Source organism: Apium graveolens, chromosome 10, assembly GCF_009905375.1.
Source record: "Apium graveolens cultivar Ventura chromosome 10, ASM990537v1, whole genome shotgun sequence".
NCBI classification, from domain to species: Eukaryota; Viridiplantae; Streptophyta; class Magnoliopsida; order Apiales; family Apiaceae; genus Apium; species Apium graveolens.
Genome location: NC_133656.1, coordinates 221,854,083 through 221,873,776, shown reverse-complemented (window position 1 = coordinate 221,873,776; position 19,694 = coordinate 221,854,083). Strand labels below are relative to the sequence as shown.

Genomic DNA, 19,694 nt, shown 5'->3' with positions numbered 1-19,694 from the left:
TGGCCGAGAGTGAGGGTTGAGCCGAGAGGGAGGGAGGAGAAAAGGGGAGGGTGGAGTGAAAAATGGAGTGATCATCACTTTAGTTTTGTTTTTATGTCTTTGACTAGACTAAATGTGAGTGGATTTAGGAAATGACAAGAGTAACCCCCTAGCTAAAGTTAGGCAAGTTTGCATGCAAGGTCAAGGAGGTAATTTGGCTAGCAAAATGTGAGTTAGTGGGGTGGAGAATGTCTTCTTTGCCCTTTGGTTAAATAGAAGAGAGTTTGCATGCAAGGTTATTCATGTAATTTGATAATTATTAAGCAACTAATTTTCAAAGATTTATTTTTATATAATAAAGTACAAGTTCAAAAATTATAAAATTTATACCATAAAATAACTTGGATTTTTAGAGACTTTATAAAATCATTTTCACAATTTGTGTACAAAATGTCTTTTAAAAGAAAATTTTTCCAAAGCTTAGAATATTCCTTATAAATCAAAAATAAAGAAATTAAATAAATTCTTGCTTTGAAAAATCATATACTACCCAAAGCAAATTTATAATGCAGAAATTTTCACTCACACAAACGTACAAGCATTGAATATATTTTTATTTAACTTAATATTATTCACAAATAATATTACATAAAATGCCGGTCGTAACAAGACATGCCTAAACAATAACAAGAATAAGTCAAATTGACAGCCCTAAGATTTAGTTGTCTTGGTAATCTATATTTGTATTTTATATTGTATTACCTGAGTCTGTAAAATAATTAGAAGACTAGACTGGGGGATTTTTCTGTGAACAGATTCAAGCTAAGGAATAAATTATGGAAGAAGATCAAGTCATGATCATGCCTCGGAGAAAAGTGTAGAAGCTTGGAGTTGAATAAAGCTGTTCTAGGAAAAATCTTCTAAGTTAAGATATTGATAAGTCACAGATCAAGTCATATAGAGAAGTCATTCGAGAAGTTCAGAATGACATATCGAGAAGTCCACAATGGCTTATAGAGAAGTCTTATAGATATCGATAATTCATATGAAGATATGAATATTGGAGATATCGACAAGTCATTTCTGCATGTAGAGAACTCAGAGATATTGACAAGTTAAATGAAGATATGAAGATTGGAGATATCGACAAGTCAATTTCTAATATAGAGATCTCAGAGATATCGACAAGTCAAAATGTGTATATAGAGATTTTTGAGATATCGACAAGTTAGTTCTACATGTAGAGATCTCAGACATATCGACAAGTCAATTCAAGTGCAAGAATTTAGAGACCTCGACAAGTCAAGTATACCTATAGAGAACTTAGAGATCTCGATAAGTCATTATACTTATCGAGATGTCACTTCTCTACAGAACAAACTGGAGATCTCGATATGCTTTTCAAATACAGAATGCAGACAAGTTAAAGATTCAATATTTCCAATCAACAAACAATCATTTTACCATATTGGAAAGCCTACAAAAGCAGCTTGAAGAATACAAGATGAAGGGCCAAAATTAACTGGACAAAGGGTGGTCACAGACCTACAAGATTGTGCATAGATTTTCTAAGCCAGAAATGGGAATGTAAAAGGTTGCTTTAGAAAATGGTTTAGTTCTTTTTAGTGCAAGTTTCGTAAACTCGTGCTGCTAGTGTATGAAGCATGCACGGGTCCTTAGTTTACAAGTAACAAACAGATTCAAACCTTCTTGTATTCTCTCAAGAAAGAAGCCGAGTTCTTTATTCAAAGAACCCAGGATTTGTAGCAAGACCCTAACTTAATTTTAATATAAAATTAAGTGAGTTCCGAAATATTGTGTTTGCTGTTTTTATTCTGCTTATATAATATATCTGCATCTCTTATCTACTTTGTTCACAAACAAATAACAAAGTTTTAAAAAGACTTAAGAATATCCAAAACACATTCACCCCCCGTGTTGTATTCAATATCTAACAAGTGTTATTAGAGCAAAATCTGAAAGCAAACATATTAAAGATCTTGGAAGAATAAATACACAAAAGATAAGCAGTATCAATATACCAACCTTTGATAAATTTAACTACACTTTATGGAAGAAAAAGATGATGCTATTTCTAAATATTGGCCAACCCTATATATCCAGATTCTGAAGAATGGTCCTTTTATTCACATGGAAAGGATTGAGGAATAAACATATGGAGACATGGTCATCCCAGCTCATTATGGTCCTAAAGATCCTTCAAAATACACAGAACCTGAAAATGAAAAAGTCTCTCTTGACTGCGGTCTACAATAAATTCGGATAGAGTCACTTGACAGTGTTATGTACGACAATATTATCAACTGTGACACATCCAATCAGATATGAAAGAAGATTGAGATACTGTGTGAAGGTACAAAGGAAGTTAGGTCAAATCAAAGGAGAATTCTGGTGTCTCAGTATGAGTGTTTCATGGCTAAACCAAAGGAGAGTATAATTGATGTGTTTGAAAGATTCAATAAGCTGATAAATGACTTGCAACTTCATGATAAGTATTATGAAGCTGAGGAGGTTAACTTGAAGTTTTTGCTCACCCTTCCTGACCACCTTGAACAGAAAATTTCAGCCATAAGAGAAGGAAGAGACTTGAACAGAATGACACTTGAGGTCTTATATGGGATTTTGAAAATATATAAACTGGAATAATTTTATCTAATAATTTTTTTTCAGTATAATACTTTTGAAATAAATTTATTCTAATTTTATATTGATTTATTCAGTGATAATTAGAATATTTCAATCCAATTAGGACGAATTGGGTATTTATTTGACATCTCGATAAGTCACTATCTAGATCTTGAATAAAGTCAAGATAGAGACATATCGATATGTAGTTCAGTATTCACGTGGCTCCTCGATAAATAAATACCAAACGTTTATATTCACTTCTCGATAAGTCACTTTCATAAGCCTATAAATACCCAGACTTCTCGATCGAGTCCCTCTTTACGCTTTCGAGATCTCAGTTGACCTAGTTTTCTAATTCTCAACTGCTCTCTCTCATTTCAAACTCTTTCTCTCTAATTTTTCTTACCCACTCAAATCTAAACCTTTGAAATGACATCAAACACTGTTAGAGTTGCTGTCCCCAAGGAAGGAACCAACTACCTAGCTTTCACAGATCCTAACCAAGCTCCTGAAAGTTTCAAGGGCTTTGTCAAGTTTCTATCTGAGACATACCTTGCAGGTGCTCTAACTGCTAACCCAATTCTCAACTTCCTTTATCAAATTAAATTTTATTACATATTGAACTCTATATCATTATAATTGATATTAAAGTCAACTTCTTTTACCAATTCAAATTCTGTTTCATATCGAGTTCTATATTATTCTAATTGATATTTCTGCTTAAAATATATTGAAGCAAACTATTGAACTAAAATAAATAAAATATTTTATATTATTCTTCCAGTAAAAAATAAATTATACAATTGATCCAAACTAACACAAAATTAAAGTCAGAATATAATTTGACAAATTAGAAAACAATTAAAAAAATAATCAGTTGGTCTGAGTTAAAACAAAATTATCTTTTAGATTCGGACTTAAAAAAATTAAAACTAAATTATAATAGATGAAATATTAAAAGTTTGGTAGTCGGTCGGTCGGTACTTGCTAAAATTACTCAATTACCCTTACTTGATTATTCAAATTCTAATTGGCCAATTGATCGGTCGGTCAGTTTTAATTTTAATTGATATTAAAGTCAAATTCATCTATTAAATTAAATTCTATTTCAAATCGAATTCTATATCATTATAATTGATATTAAAGTCAACTTATTTTAGCAATTTAAATTCTATTTTATATCGAGTTCTATATTATTCTAATTGATATTTCTGCTTAAAATAAATTTAAGCGAACTATTGAACTAGAATAAACAATATAATTTATATTATTCTTCCGGTAAACAAATAAATTAGACAATTGATCCAAACTAACACAAAATTAAAGTAAAGATATAATTTGACAATTTAGAAAACAATTAAAAAAATAATCAATTGGTCCGAACTAAAACAAAATTATATTATAGATCCGGTCTTAAAAAAATAAAACCAAATAAAAGATAATCAATTGAATTTGATCGTTGTTATGGGCCTCGAGCTAAAAATAAATTAATATAAAATACCGATTCGGGATAAATCAAATTTATATCAGATTAAGCATAATTCGTATCCCATAGATCTAAATTAAAAATTAACTTTTATTTATAACCTAATTATTAGTTTTTTAAAACACACAAAAAATTATTAATAAACTATATCGTTCAGTCAGTAATATTGTCTTTTTTAAATAGCGCTTATAGCTAATCAATTGAGTAATAAATCACTAAATAATGTCTTTTTAAGTTCTAAAGAGACATTGCATTTTTATTCCAAATAAAATAATAAACTCACTATAATAATATTTTTTCCGGGTACCGAAGCTATTACCTTATATTGATTTAAATGTTCTAAAAAAAACTCCGAAACATATATTTATTAAAGTATTTATCACGAATTGATATTATTTAAAATTTTAACTGATCAAATTAAGAATTCAATTCCATTTTTTTAAACATATATATTATTAAAAAAATTAGTACTATCCCTGCATAGCACGGTAAGCTAGTATAATATAATGCATGTCCAAGATGTTTGTAATTTGTTCAGCAGTGGGTTTTACCTATACATATACTTATACAGACCTACACATATTAGCATTATCTATATTCGAAGCATCGAAATCACTAGCTGAGTTGATTATATTTCGAAAGACTCATTACCTAAAATGTTAACACTATCACCACCTCTCTTTCCAAGCTTTGGTTGGCCCTTGGTTGATGACCTAAACATTATTAGCCAGGATCAAAATGAATATTTTGTTGGGAATTTTGGTTACATAGATACCACTTCTTCGGGCGTCCTTCCTTCTCCGCAATCTACAAATTACGAACCAATTGGTGGTGGCATTAATCCAACTGGATTAGTCAAGAAGCTTAATCATAATGCAAGCGAGCGCGATCGTCGAAAGAAGATCAACAACTTGTATTCTTCTCTTTTTTCACTCCTTTCTGATTCTAATCGAATGGTATGTACATTATATATGTCTCTAGCTAGTTTTCTCTGGCATCTGCAATTAATATGACTTGATTTTTTTAACAATTTAACTTGTATTGCAATATACAGAAGAAACTAAGCATTCCAGCAATAGTAGCACGTGTAGTGAAATACATACCAGAACTACAAAAGGAAGCGGAGACTTTGGTTCAGAAGAAAGAATAATTATTGTCGAGAATGTGTAGGCGACGAGAAGATAGCGCGGACTATCAAGTTGGAAAGAGATGAAAAGTGGACACAAAAGAAACAAGTTCATCAGCTGCAGTAACAATCAGTCCAGTTGGATGCAATGAAGTTGTAGTTCAGATATCTTCACTCAAAGCTGACAAGGGTTTACTATCCCAGGCTTTGAATAAACTAGAGCTCGGCGATGGCCTTTTCTTATAAAATGCTTCTTCATTCCAATCTATTGGAGATAGAGTCTTCCACAGTTTCCATTTTCAGGTATTAATTGTATATATGCTTGCATTATTGCATAGATTCTGAGCAGTATTCTTTTATTGCACCAACCACACAGTCAGGGGCGGACCCAGGATTATAAACCTACGGGGGCTGGAGTAAATTTTCTTTTTACGCGATTCAGTGAAATGATATGTGAGTACACTAGCATACACATATAAAATGAAAATAATAAAATTCAACTATGCTATTAATTTGAAATCCAAAATATGTAAAAAATAAGTACTAAAGATACTAGTTTACCATGACAAATAAAAGAACATTTACTCACATTATTTAAGTTGTGCAGACAATTCTTTTGGGCATAAAATTCATCTATCACTTCATCTGAATTAATTTCTTCGGCATACTCCCTCTCAATTTTGATAAGCATAGTGCCTCTCAAATACTCTTCCCCCAATTTATTTTGAAGATCATCTTAACTAATTTCATTGTCGAAAAAACCCTTTCTGTAGTTGTTGTAGAAACAGAAAGTGTTAAAACAAGACAAATCAACCTATAAATTAAATTGTATTGTGTTGCCTTTCCCGTATCAACTAGCCGTAGACATAAATTAGAAAGAGTAGACAAATCCTGAAATTCAGCATGGTTAATCACATCAATCTTGTAAAAGTTTAAGATGGTACATCTCTTGTTGTCCAAAATCAGCAGGATAAAAGGTAGTAGTAAGTGTACAAATATGCTCAAAGTCAAACAACCTGAAATTGTTCTTTGGTTTCAAAGATGTGCTTAATCTCAAAAGTTGCACAACATCATCGTTGAACCTATAATGTAGCTCTTCTAACTGAAAATCAATTGCAGAGTTAAATATATCATAATGATAATGATGCTCAACTGATATATCATCTATTTATCGCACAGAACGGATACCATCCATATAACGAGCATTCATACCTGGTATATCAATTTTATTCTTTACACATGCCGACATGACATAATCCAAAAGAACGTCAAAACCCTCATCTCTTAGAGATTGTAACAATTCTTTTGTTGTTGCAACTAAATCCATGGCATTTAAGATATCAATTGATTTACATTGTAATGCTCGACAAAGCAAATCTGTAAGGCCCATGATCTTATGCATCAAATATAGCACAAATAGAAAGTCAAATGATTTCAGTGCCTTTAGGGATCCTTTAGCTTCTCCACGCACATAGTTAGAAGAACTCCTACAATTATTAATATTTTTTAACAAAGTAATTATTGAACCAAACTTATCAATCAAGCTGTAAATACAATTAAAGTGAGAACTCCACCTTGTGGATCCAGATCGTTGTAAATTCCCAATCTGATTAAGTCCCCTACCAGTCTCACGTTCTCCATTTGCCACAGAATTGTCAACCTCTATTCCATATGCAGTCTGTAAATCCAACAGGCGTTTAGAAGAACCAGTGACAATATTTACAATATGAGACAATATAGAAAAGAATTCCCAAATAGAATCTTGTTTTTCAGCAGCCCCGACCATTGCTAGTTGTAAACGGTGAGCAAAATAATGTACATAATAAGCATATGGGCATTCTTTAAGAAATAGAGCTTGTAAACCATTAAATGCACCACACATATTACTAGCACCATCATATCCCTGACCCCTCATATTATGAATGCTCAAGTTATTCCGTGTAAGAACGTCATATATTTCTTTCTTAAGAGTTAATGAGGTATTATCAGCTACATTAACAATATCAAAAAAGCGCTCACGAATAATACCATGAACATCAACAAAGCGAATCACAATAGCCATTTGCTCTTTATGTGATGCATCTATTGATTCATCAACTAAAATGCAAAACTTAGAATCTCCTACTTCTTCACGAATTTTATTTCTTACTTTAGAAGCAAGGATGTGCAAAATATCTTTTTGTACCTTGGGAGAAGTATACATGGCATTTTTTGGTGCATTTTCCAAGATAAAATTTGAAATATCAACACTTAGTCTACCAAAAAAATTGATTATCTCAATAAGATTACCTCTGTTACGAGAAGTCGATGATTCATCATGACCCCGTAATGCACATGCTTGCAAACTCAAGTATCGGACAACCTCTATAGTAGCTCTCAAGCGCAGTCTATTCTTCTTTACATCTTCCAATGACTGAGAATTTATGACCTTGTCAATATGTCTTGTAACATTGGTCAACCCGTCAAGAGAACTCGTTGCTTTTTTTATGCGGTGAATAACCTTTTCCAATATGCACCAAGACAGGACATCTCTCATTATCATTAACTCTTTTCCAATTCTTGAATCCATCAATAGTAAATGCATGTTGTGAAGATGAATCCTTTTCAAATAGAAAACACGAAAAATAGAATGCAGCATCTTTTAAAACAGAATACTCTAGCCAGGACCATGAGTTGAACCAAAATGCTTGAAATCGATGACGTTGATTTCCGAACTCGGTAGGGGGGGGTATTGATCTTTCTGTAGTTTTGGTTGACATGCTCCAAGTCTTATATATTTATGCCTAATATCATCATGAACATTAGGTGGATACTTCCAAATAGGACGACGAAGACCAGGGTCGCGTTCAAGAGATGTAAGATCAATAGGACTAGTTGTAGATGTAGGAAGAGCACTTGGAGTAGCTGTAGCTATAGCGGGAGCACTAGGAAGATCATGACTAGTAATAGGTGTAATACTGACAGTAGCTGTAGGATCAACGGTAGCAGTACAAATAACTGTAGCATTAGAAATAGCCGTGGAAGTAACATTAGGAGAAACATGGGAAGTAGCTGCAGCACTAGGAGTATTTGCAAGAGTAGCATTGGAAGTAGGAAAATAAGAAAAATATTGTCTTTCTTTTCCGACCTTGATTCCTACAACAAAATTAAAATTCTTTAATATAATAAATTTACAATGTCTTCAATTTTAAAGAACGCATAAATACTAAAATATATAATTTTAAATTCATAATGTCTATAATTTTAAAGAGCACATGGATACTTAAATATATAATTTCAGGGCGTTAGTATCCGATCAAATTTAGATTTTAAAGAGCAACAGTAACTAATTTTTTTTCCCAGCAACAATTACCCATTCCAAATACTTTATCTAATAAGATTAACCTATTTAATTTAATTACATATGACGTATTGACAATTGATTCTCACAATTAACCACTTACATTAAATTTATACCTTATATAATTATAAACTAAAAGAGAATATATACATATAAATAAACTAATCGACAAAGTTAAACTATATAATTAACAAACTTACATTGATTTTGTGAAAGAAAAGTAAACCAGGCAGGGGCAGAACGTGGCAGGAAAAAGAACTGTTTGATAAATATTTAATCTAGGATGGGGATTTTTTTAAAAAAGTAGCAGGGGTTGGTTTGTGTTTTTTAAGCAGGAGGGTAGTTACAATCACCCACGTGGAAGACCTGCTTTTGTAGTGCTCTTGCAGTCCTGTTTTTTTATTGTAATATATTCTTTGAATTTGAGTGGGCTGCCAAATTTTATAGACCTGATTCTTGAATATCTGTTGGGCTGCTTATATATATTAACCGGGCTTCAAAGAATCTTACCTGGGATGGATGTATAAGTGCCTGAAATTTATACTAAAAATTAAATGGGCTCTAAAAATTTGACCTGGGCTGGAGCCAACCCCAGCCCAGCCCACGGTCCGCCCATGCTCACAATAATTGGAATAGAATAGGATAAATGATTAGTGAGAACCGACCATTAAGTATGTTAACCTAATTATTCAAATAAGAGCTTAGGTAATCACTAATTAGGTTTCCTCAACTACCTGAACATGTGAATAAATAAAGTTTAGCTGCAGTATACGTATTTTGTTTATATTCATTCGAAATTATATATTGATTCGGTTTAAAAATAAACAAGCACAAGGGAATACGAATTGGAGCTCGAGGCTGTCAAAGGGATGATCATGTCACTCTACGAGAAGAATACGCAAGTTCTTTTTTGAGTTTTAGCAGTTGAATAATTAGTCCACAAACGAGTATGCAGATAGATAGTTACACGTAAATACAATGTAATTAGCTAGCTAGCTAGTGCCTTCCACATTATGATTACTTTAAATAAGACATAGTAGATTATGAGTTATGTTGTTTTTAAGGTGTTCTCCCAATTTGTTTCCATTGTATTTTGATAATTTCTATTAGATAAATTAATATAACTATTGCTAATGATTAATTTAATGAACTCCCCGATACCGTCCTAAGCGGTATTATTGGGTACGATGATGATATGATGATGATCTATTCCGTATTTCAAAATATATATGTAACATTATTATGAAGGCAAAAAAATTGAAGGCAACGATTTTATGATCAATTATCGAATGTTCATGCTTAAATAGTTTTGAATCTGTTAAACTTATGTAGAACCTCAAACTATTGTTCGAGTTTCTCTCATTAAACTAAAATATTGTTCACGAATATGTTCATGAATAATCGCGTATAATTCATAGGTAATGTTAAAAAGATTGTGCTAGTAAACTTATTATAAACTAGAACCTGTAAATAACTAATAAATAAATTCTTAAATTTTACATAATTTTTCTTTAATAGACACAAAAATAACATGAAAAAGTATTACAACAAATAGATCATTTGAATTCCAATAATAAACAAGCTCACAGTTTGATTATTCTATTTCTAATTCTAAATTATCTGGTTTATGAACGCTATAATTGAATTTATTCCGTAACTTTTATGCCAAATGGTAAGGTAATCGACTTTATCATTTAATTGTATCAACCAATTCTATATTTATATTGTTTTATGTGGCCTCTATTGGTTAATATCTCGGCATCTCCAACTCATCAGTCCAGTTCTGCATTAGAAGATTCCATCTACATATTGTGATGTCACTCATTTAACAAAAAATACACGTGGCATGACATATTATTGATACATATAGAGAGATATAATAGAATATAAAATTAGTCTAGTAATTTTTTTCTTTTTTGTAAAGTTTGACACAATATCGTGAATAGATTTCTGAGTTCTCTCTTTTAATTCTTTGCGTAGTTTTTCTTGATCATAAACTTCAATGATGTAGAGTAGTAATATGATTCAGATCAACGAAGATAACATGATATCAAAGCGAGATTTCACGTTTTGTTGATATTTCACTAAGATTTGTACGGTTTTTCTTTGGATTTCAGTCGTGATTTGAAACTTCATCGTTACTGATTATAGAAAACGAAGCAGTTACAATTATCAATCTCGAATCAGGTGTATCTTGATCCTTTTCTTCATAACCTGATACATATTTATTGTGAATCTGAGTATAATCTAGATCTGTTCATACAAATTGCATTTCTCGTGTTGGTTTACGGATAATATCTCTTAGGATCTGCGTTTTTCTGATTGATTTCAATTATATTTGGCAACCTCTTTGTTTCAATCTCAGATTTTTGTGAATCAATATTTGATTTTTTATTTAGATCTTGTTAGTTGTTTTGATCTAATTTCTATAATTTTGTTTTGCTTCCTTCTGTTTCTTCGCGATCGATTTCATTGTTTAATTGTTATGGCTTCAACACCTTCTACTCCAAATGATTAAAACGATACAAATAATAGATCTACTCAAACTAATCAAGATCCATCAAGTATTTTTTACATTCATCCTTCTGATTTATCTATGAATCAACTTGTTTCTGTAAAATTCAACGGTGAAGGTTTTAGTAATTGAAAACGAAGTATGATGTTGACTCTATCAACCAAGAATAAGCTTTTATTTGTGAATGACACTATAAGTGCACCTAATGATGTTAGTTCTTTTTAATATAGAGCTTGGCAGTGATGTAATGACCTCGTGATTTCTTGGATTTTATTCAACTTAGATGATAACATAGCTAGGAGTGTGTTGTTTCTGAAAACTGCTAGAACAATTTGGAAAGACCTAGAAGAAAGGTTTGGCTTTGCCTCTAGGCCTCAGGTTTCTACTTCAGAACAGAAGTTGGATGATTCACATCAAGGACAACTTAGTGTCCCTGATTTTTACACTAAATTGAAAATAATTTGGGACAATATGGATGATGTTTATCCACTGCCAACTTGCACATGTGAGAAGTGCAGTTGTGATCTTACTGGGAGAGTTCGTAGAATACAAGAAAAACAAAGGGTTTTACAGTTTCTTATGAAGTTGAATGACAATTTTTCTGCAATCAGAGGAAACATTCTAATGATGACACATATGCTAACTGTAACTCAGGCTTACAAACTAGTAGCTCAAGAAGAGTATCATAAAGAAATGACAAATCAGGTTGCCCAGAGTGACACAATGGCTTTTGTGGTTGATAGAAGAAGGTTTCAAGATAACTACTTTGGTTCTAGGTTTCAGAAAATACCCAGTTTTCTGCTCAGAGATTTTTAAATCAACCTAACAGGGAATCCGTGAGTACTCCTAATGGTCAAAATGGTTTCATTAGAAGACCTTATTTCTGCACACACTGTAAGATGACTTGACATAGTATTGAAAGATGATTTAAACTTCATGGCTTTCCACCTGGTTTCAAAGAAAATATGGATGGGAAAGTTTCAGCACTTTCTCAAAATGTCATGTCTTCTATGGTTGATCAGACTGATGATCTTCCTGGTGATCAGAATCAGAATCCTGCAACTTCAACTAATTCACATGATACTCCATCATTTATATTCGTGGATCAATATAATCATTTGCTTCAGTTACTTGGAAGTCATTCTATCTTTGCTCAAGATCAAGACATATCTGGGCATGCTTTATTAGCAGGTAAAGTTTGTTTGATGTCATTTTCCACCAAGGATTGGTTTATAGATAATGGGGCCACTGATCACATCATCCCTTATCCAGATGATTTTGCTGTTCTCAATCCTGTCATTGAAAGAAATAGTACCATTACCATTCCCGATGAAAGTCAAATTCGGGCCACTCATATTGGAAAAGTGGTTTTAAATGATAAAATCACTCTTTCTAATGTTCTCCTTGTCCCTGTATTTCATTATACACTGTTGTTTATTCATAGATTGCGTGACATGAATTCTAATATCATTTTCTCTGCTAAATCTTGCCATCTCCAGGACCTCTCTTAGAAGTCTCCACCACTGCTTCTTGGTGAACTTCACAGTGGTCTTTATACTGTCAAACCATCTCAGGCTGCTCTTATTGACAATTTTCCACTAAAGTTTTGGCAATTCGTTCAGATAATTCCAGGGAATTTACTGAAGGGGTTTAAAAATATATTTTTTAATCTAATGGGATTTTTCATCAAACAAGTTGTAGCTATACGCCTTAACAAAACGGTGTTGTTGAACGTAAGCATCGCCATATACTGAAAGCTGCACAAGTTCTACATTTTTAGTCTAATCTTCCACCACACTTTTGGGGTAAGTCTATTTTATGTGCAACATACTTGATAAATCGCATGCCATTGAAGAGTATTGATAATGCCACTCCATTTTTTAAACTTTACAAGACTTCATCTCAGTTAGACAATCTACGAGTATATGGTTGTCTCTGTTATGTGTCTACTGTTAAGGCTCATTGCACTAAATTTTCCTCGTGTGCTAAGACATGTGTCTTTATAGGTTATCCAGCTCATCAGAAAGCCTATAAAGTACTGGATTTAACCAATTCAAAGATTTTTGTTTCACGTGATGTTGTTTTTTATGAACATCACTTCCCTCTCCACATATTAGCCCATTATTCTCTGACAAAAAAATCAATTTCTTTCCTCCACTTTTGTTCTTGCGTTAAGTATTTCTTCACATCCCTCTTTATTCGATGAAGATTTACCTTCTTCCACTTCCAATCCAATACCTAATCCCTCTTCTGAAAATAATTTGTCAACATCTACCATGTCACCTTCTCTTTTGTCAAGTTTTGATCCAACTGTTAGTACTCATTCTCTCACACATCCTGTTCCTACTGATCAGCCTACAATTCTACGACCAGACATTTTACTCATCTAAATAAATCTCCATCTTACCGTACTTCTTATCATTATAATCTTGCTTCTCTAATCATACAATCAACTCACTGGTGTAATATTATTAGTTATGATCAAATTCCTAGTACACATAAAGCTTTTCATGTTCACCATGAGTCCGTAGTTGAACCTACATTTTATACACAAGCTTCTAAACAACCATTATGGGTCGAAGCCATGACCAAAGAGATCAATGCTTTAAATGCCAATCACACGTGGGACCTGGTTGATTTGCCTCATAATAAACGTTCAATCGGATGCAAATGGGTTTATAACCAAATTAAATACTGATGGATCTCTTGACCGTTGCAAAACTTTCCTGGTTTCCAAAGGCTTTACCCAGCAATATGGTATCGACTACAGCGAGACATTTTCTCCAGTTATTAAAATGAGCTCTGTATGCTGTTTATTGGCATTAGAAGCTAGCAAAAAATGGACATTTTACCAGCTAGATGTCAATAACGCGTTCCTACACGGTGATTTGACCGATGAGGTCTATATGATAGTTCCACCAGGAAGTTTTCACAAACCAAATCAAGTCTTTCGCCTACATAAATCGTTGTATGGCCTTAAGCAAGCTTCTCGAAAATGGTTTGAAAAACTTGCCAGTAAACTTATATATCTTGGTTACTATCAGTCCAAGAATGACTATAGTATGTTTGTCAAGAAATTTGGTTCCACCATTACCATTATGACAGTTTATGTCGATGATATTATCATCACTGGCGATAATTATAATGAGATTACCAGCCTTAAACTTCATCTTCATCGTGTCTTTAGAATTAAAGATTTGGGCATCCTTCATTACTTCCTGGGTATTGAGGTTGGCTACGTCCAAGAGGGCATCATTCGCAATCAACGAAAATTCACTAAGGACATCCTACTGCAGTGTGATTTTAATCTTACTAAACCTACGTCTACTCTTTTAACATTACACTTAAAGTTGCCAACAACTTCTTGTAAACATTACTCACGTCCTGATCATTACCGTTTATTGGTTGGGAAGTTTAATTTCCTTACTCATACAAGACCTGATCTTTCCTATGATGTGCAGACCCTCAGCCAGTACATGCAAACACCTCGTGTTCCTCACTTTGAAGCTTTATGTCATACCTTATGCTATGTTGAAAATTCGGTTGGACATGGCATATTTTTGAATGCAACTGATACATTCATTCTACAAGCATTTTCAAATTCTGATTGGGCCTCATTTGTTGATTCTCACAAATCAAGAAATAGTCTACGGTTTCACACTCATCTGCAGAGGCTGAATACCGTGCCATAGCAACTGCAGCTTCTGAAGTTACATAGTTAGTCGACTGCTCACTACACCATAAGTGCACATAGGCAACCCCTACTATACAGTTGCATAAGGCCTAAATGGTGTTGCATAAGGTAATAGGAAACACCAGGCAGGGGTTGCCAATATGGACGTGGCCTTAGAGCCCTAAGGTAACGAATTATTCAACACCGAAAAGCGTTGCATTATGCGTCTTTTGCAACAGTAAAAGTGTACAATGACAACAACAATTAGTGTTGCATAAAATGAAGCCACATCACAATTGTGTCCTACGTGGGAAGTGACACATCATTTTGCCAAGTCAATAGTGGGCTCCATTTTTCCATGTCAACAGTGGGCTCCACTTTGCCATATCAGCAATAAGACCCACTTTGCAACATCAGCGGTGGGTCTCACAATGCCTAATACAACACCAATTTTAGTCATTTGCAACACCATTTTTATTAATATACAACATCATGTTTAGTATTATGTAACACCGTATAAAATCAAATGCAACACTTCAAAAATAAATTTTTTAACATAATTGTTCTCCTTTTACATTATTTCTGCCAAACAAGGCATCCAACATTCAATACAACAAGCATCGAACAAAATTTAAAACTTACTAAACTGTTTCTAAAGTCTTATCAACAAGCATAAAATAAATCGAATACATGCTTTGGTTCTAACTATCAAAGTACATAAATTCTAACTTCAAAAGAGCAAAAATATTAAAATACTCGATAGTGGAAGATATATGATAGTAAACAATGTTCCTGTGTCAAGGCGGATGACATTCTACCAAAGTGCAAGTCCAAATGTAAGCTCTAACATGATCATAGGAATGTATTATACATTATACATTTCTATTAACATCAACATAGCAAAGTAGTTCTTGACAACCCTATTAACATCTGCTTCCGCCGCTAATCCCTGTTGAACTGTAGCTAGTGCGTACTTTCCTAGATGATCTCTATAGTTGAGATCCACACTTGTTGAACCCAACCTTAAGTATCTGCAAAGTTAATTTGAAGGTTGCTCTTTCATTTTTTCCAGTATTGCGGTTCCAGCTTAGCTCTACAATGCCTCGTAATCTTACAGCTTGAGAACACCAAAAATCTAACTACAAATTCAAACTAAATATGTAATATGTTGGATTTACTCTTAGAAAATTAATTTAAGATCATCTAAACAAATAAGAACCAGTGGTTAAAATAAAAGGAGCACATGTTTAGTTCAAGTCACTTCTTTTCTTTACAAACATTTCATATTCAAAAATCAAACCAAAAACATATCATATAAACAATGTTTATAACTAACCACTTGTTTCACAAGTCTTAGCCAAGCTCATTTTTCTAAATATACTCACATCATCTACTTTTAACTTGTGCAGCTCATTTTCTTTTCTTACTCAAGCAGCAATGGAGTGGAACTAAATATCTAGCATTGAGAAATATCGATAATATGAGAGAACCTGTAGAAGTAAGAAACTAAGATTAGAAACTCTTGGAAGATGTTAAAATTTGGGTAAAACTTATTTTGTCAAACATTGTGATCCTGTGATATTTTTGTTGTACTTCATATACTTCATTGTTTAGGATGAACAAGTCAGGAAAGGACAAAGAAATATATATGCTACTTTCTTCTCTGTGCAATCTAAAACACTGACAAATTCAAGAAAAAATGGAGATTTCTAAACCTGTGAACTTGAATAGCTAATTACACTGTTTCATATAAGCCACAAACAGTAAAATACTATAAAATGCGCTTAATAAATTATGATTTTCGGCTCACTATACATAACACAGTAAAGTTGTTCAAATTCCAAACAAAACGGTTGATTTTCCATTTAAGTTAATAAATTGTTTTGTGTACTCAAAATTATATTATTGAATTTTAAGTATTTAACATATTGGACTTTGTGTTTTATATTTGTGCAATATAAACTTGCAGATAATCATGAGTAAACAGATGTGATCAACAGACAATTAATTTAATTTGAAATAATAAACAGTTTAAATGTTGTAAACATGGTCCCGCACCCCTCATCTTCATTTGTTTCCCTCCAATTCCCAATTGTAAGGATAAAACAAAATTTCATAACTTGTACAGTCAGTAGCAGACCATCATTTTACTCACAAATATACACACATAGATATACACACACAAAGACACACACATATATTGTGTGAATCATAAAAGTGGTATCGTAGTCTTGAAACAAACCTGCTCAACAAAATGCATTTTCTGAGTAGAAAGTTGTGTAGCAGCTTCACTCTCACCTCCAGCCTCCACCAAAGTAAAAGGAAGTTGAAACAAAATTGAGCTTTCTTCATCTTCATCACTAATCCTACAAGCGATTACTTGAAGGACATGTAACCATTCAGGTGGCAGGTACTCATTCATACGAGAACAAAGGCACAGAGCAATGATAAATGATTAAGAAATTAAAAATTATAAAAATATGCGACAAAATAATATTCAGGACATACCACGTACACTGCCACATACCTCAATAAGTTCAGCAATGGTACCAGCAGCAGGCACTCGCACAGGATAACAAGAAATATCCCCCATATCTAGCAATGCCAAAGCTTTAAATAGTGAAGAATAGACGTGTGCACTCATGTCCTAAAGAAGCAAGAATCAAACTCACATGAGGATTAAAATTACACCCTAGTATACAAGTAGCCGAAAGGATGGGCTTAGGAGGGTTTAATTGGATCATATGTTTAACACAAGTAACAAGTAAGAAATTACTCACTTCAGGAATACAAGAAGAAAATTTTCCAAGCACCCAGTTCGTAGTGGCAACCAAATAAGGATAAAAGGCAGATTCTTTATACAATGGCAGAATCCTATTCTGATTAATATTTGTTGCACATCCCACCTTCTGCTCTCCTAGGAACTGAGTGTGCATTATAAGATAAAAACAGAAAGTAAATCAAGATCCGGTGAAATGAAAACTCTAAGTAAAGATTCACTAAAGTGCAAAAGTGAAGTCCACTTACATCCACAAGGCGTCCATATGCCATAAGAACACCAAAGTAACTGTACATAAAATTAAAAAAAAACTTTATTACAGCAAATGCGATGATAAGCTTATTTCTAGGAAAAGATATTACATTGAAATATATATAGAGAGCCAGTTTGACTCGGCATCTTACAATGAGGTTTTACAAAATGATGATAAATAAATGGTGCTTCACAATAATTATCAAAGGCCTCTATCAGGTTCAAGGCTTTTTGGGATGAGGGAGATTAACTCCATATCAGATATAGACACTTAAAATTAGGAATCTTGTGTACAAAGTCCATGCTCTTTCTTTTAAAAACAAAGTATAATCATGAAAGAAAAAATGGAGCAAGAACAGTCAATTGACAATATCTAATCAATTAAAGCAAATGGTCCAACCAGAATTTAAAATTTATATTAAAAATGATTATGCAGAGGGCAACAATATCATAAATCCTTACACATCACCCAAATCATCCAATTACACAATCAAACAACAAAACACACTTATCAACAACTCAAACACTAATAAAAACTAAATAAAAAAAAACAATTCATAAATTAGGGTTTCAAACATAGTCAAAAAAATTATTTAAAATAGCGGAAGCTGCACAATCAACTTCCTGACAAGCCCGTAATTTAAGTCAAATAAAAGTCTGTGAATCCTGCCTTTGACCCCCCAAGACAATACCCAATCCAGGGCATTTCCCAATACTATTGCTCATTTTGTTGATTTCATCAGCTAATCTTGATTTTAGATCTATAGCAATCGATTTTCCAACAATTATATTACATGTTGTTTTCCCATTAGAATGGGATCCTTAGATTCTTCGTTCCCTGGCTTTGTCGCCGGCTTCACTGCTGCATAGGCCACCATTTTCTGAAAATTATATTGTTCTTCTGCTGCTGCAATTATATACAAAGCAAACATTCATGATTAATTGTGTGTTGAATAAGAATATGATATATGAATTGAAGATTGATGTGTTATGGTTTGATTGTTACCTTTGAATTTGCCTCTGGAGAGTATGAGTATGAGCGGCTGACTTTTGATTTTAGGAGTTTTAGCCCTATTTTATATACAACCCCCTCCCTTTTAAGATTGGGTTGGGCTTTCCTACACATGTTGGGCTGAAATGCAATGTGATGGGGGTCAAATAAATACCTAATTTTACAGGCCCAACTAATCTATCTATACTTCATAGTTTATAATATACCAGCTTAGATTGGACCTTTGTACCCTTTTTTAACTAATTTTTTTTGTTATTTTTAAATATTGAATTTATAATAAGAATTAAATTCATTAAGTATCCCATTAACTTGTTGAATTAAGGTTTTAAATTATATAAAATTGAAAAATAATATTAGCAGCCTATATAATTTCATTATAATATAAATTTTCAGATTTTTTTTTGATTAAGAACTTAGCTTTTATAATTATAAAAAATATATTTATTTTAATTATATAATAAAAAACATAAGATTATTAAAAATCTGTAATAAACAAAAGTACTTATATTTTACAGTAATGAAGTTTATATCAAATTATATCACAGTAATTATATAAAATGAAGTTTACAGTAATTTGATCGTCGAACTAGAATTTAAAAAAATAGAACCTGCATTCGGGACAAGACTAGTTAATGGGAACCCGTATTAACAGTGGTTTGACTATTAAAAGCACACGATATAAAATCTAATTTTTTAAGAAAAAATTTACACATCTCTAAAAATAGTAGGTAAAATCATCCATACAGTTGGATCGTTGAACAATAATTTCAAAAAAATAGAATCATCACCCGGGACAAGACTAGGTAAAAAGAAACCGTGTTGATCGTATTTTGACTATTATAAAAACACACGATATAAAATCTAAATTTTTTTAAAAAAATTA

The 19,694-nt window shown here is 32.6% G+C and overlaps 3 protein-coding genes across 8 annotated transcripts; 1 reads left to right on the top strand and 2 right to left on the bottom strand.

The window, feature by feature from the left end:
- The first annotated feature begins 4,770 nt into the window (after positions 1 to 4,770).
- On the top strand, positions 4,771 to 5,264 carry LOC141691877 (transcription factor ORG3-like). Its single transcript, XM_074496629.1, has 2 exons — positions 4,771 to 5,070; positions 5,169 to 5,264. Exons 1-2 carry the CDS (start codon positions 4,771 to 4,773, stop codon positions 5,262 to 5,264), a joined length of 396 nt encoding a protein of 131 aa, XP_074352730.1.
- An 892-nt stretch (positions 5,265 to 6,156) lies between these two features.
- On the bottom strand, positions 6,157 to 7,809 carry LOC141691876 (uncharacterized). The gene is made up of 2 exons (XM_074496628.1): positions 6,418 to 7,809; positions 6,157 to 6,342 (listed from the first exon to the last, which is right to left on the bottom strand). The coding sequence occupies exons 1-2, from the start codon at positions 7,807 to 7,809 to the stop codon at positions 6,157 to 6,159; spliced, it is 1,578 nt and encodes a 525-aa protein (XP_074352729.1).
- A 7,530-nt stretch (positions 7,810 to 15,339) lies between these two features.
- Positions 15,340 to 18,852, bottom strand: LOC141693140 (uncharacterized). 6 transcript variants are annotated; one of them, XM_074498152.1, is made up of 7 exons: positions 18,806 to 18,852; positions 18,594 to 18,706; positions 17,796 to 17,835; positions 17,549 to 17,692; positions 17,296 to 17,415; positions 17,011 to 17,147; positions 16,015 to 16,258 (listed from the first exon to the last, which is right to left on the bottom strand). In XM_074498152.1, the coding sequence occupies exons 3-6, from the start codon at positions 17,817 to 17,819 to the stop codon at positions 17,145 to 17,147; spliced, it is 291 nt and encodes a 96-aa protein (XP_074354253.1). In that variant the 5' UTR covers positions 17,820 to 17,835; positions 18,594 to 18,706; positions 18,806 to 18,852; the 3' UTR covers positions 16,015 to 16,258; positions 17,011 to 17,144. The 6 variants fall into 6 exon arrangements, 5 of the variants coding, with proteins under 5 accessions (XP_074354251.1, XP_074354253.1, XP_074354252.1 ...); XM_074498151.1 differs by having other exon boundaries at positions 17,011 to 17,134; XR_012563027.1 differs by lacking the exon at positions 16,015 to 16,258 and adding an exon at positions 15,340 to 15,907 and having other exon boundaries at positions 17,011 to 17,415.
- Positions 18,853 to 19,694: the final 842 nt, after the last annotated feature.

What these genes read in the sequence shown, in the direction of transcription:
- LOC141693140 (XM_074498150.1), bottom strand. Translation starts at nt 17,819, where the DNA reads ATGGCATATGGACGCCTTGTGGAT. An exon ending in CATATGGACGCCTTGTGGAT is followed by an intron (nt 17,693 to 17,795) that starts GTAAGTGGACTT and finishes ATGCACACTCAG; the next exon opens with TTCCTAGGAGAGCAGAAGGT. An exon ending in TTTCTTCTTGTATTCCTGAA is followed by an intron (nt 17,416 to 17,548) that starts GTGAGTAATTTC and finishes TTGCTTCTTTAG; the next exon opens with GACATGAGTGCACACGTCTA.
- LOC141691877 (XM_074496629.1), top strand. Translation starts at nt 4,771, where the DNA reads ATGTTAACACTATCACCACCTCTCTTTCCAAGCTTTGGTTGGCCCTTG. An exon ending in TTTCTGATTCTAATCGAATG is followed by an intron (nt 5,071 to 5,168) that starts GTATGTACATTA and finishes TGCAATATACAG; the next exon opens with AAGAAACTAAGCATTCCAGC.
- LOC141691876 (XM_074496628.1), bottom strand. Translation starts at nt 7,809, where the DNA reads ATGGATTCAAGAATTGGAAAAGAGTTAATGATAATGAGAGATGTCCTG. An exon ending in ATATGGATGGTATCCGTTCT is followed by an intron (nt 6,343 to 6,417) that starts GTGCGATAAATA and finishes ATTGATTTTCAG; the next exon opens with TTAGAAGAGCTACATTATAG.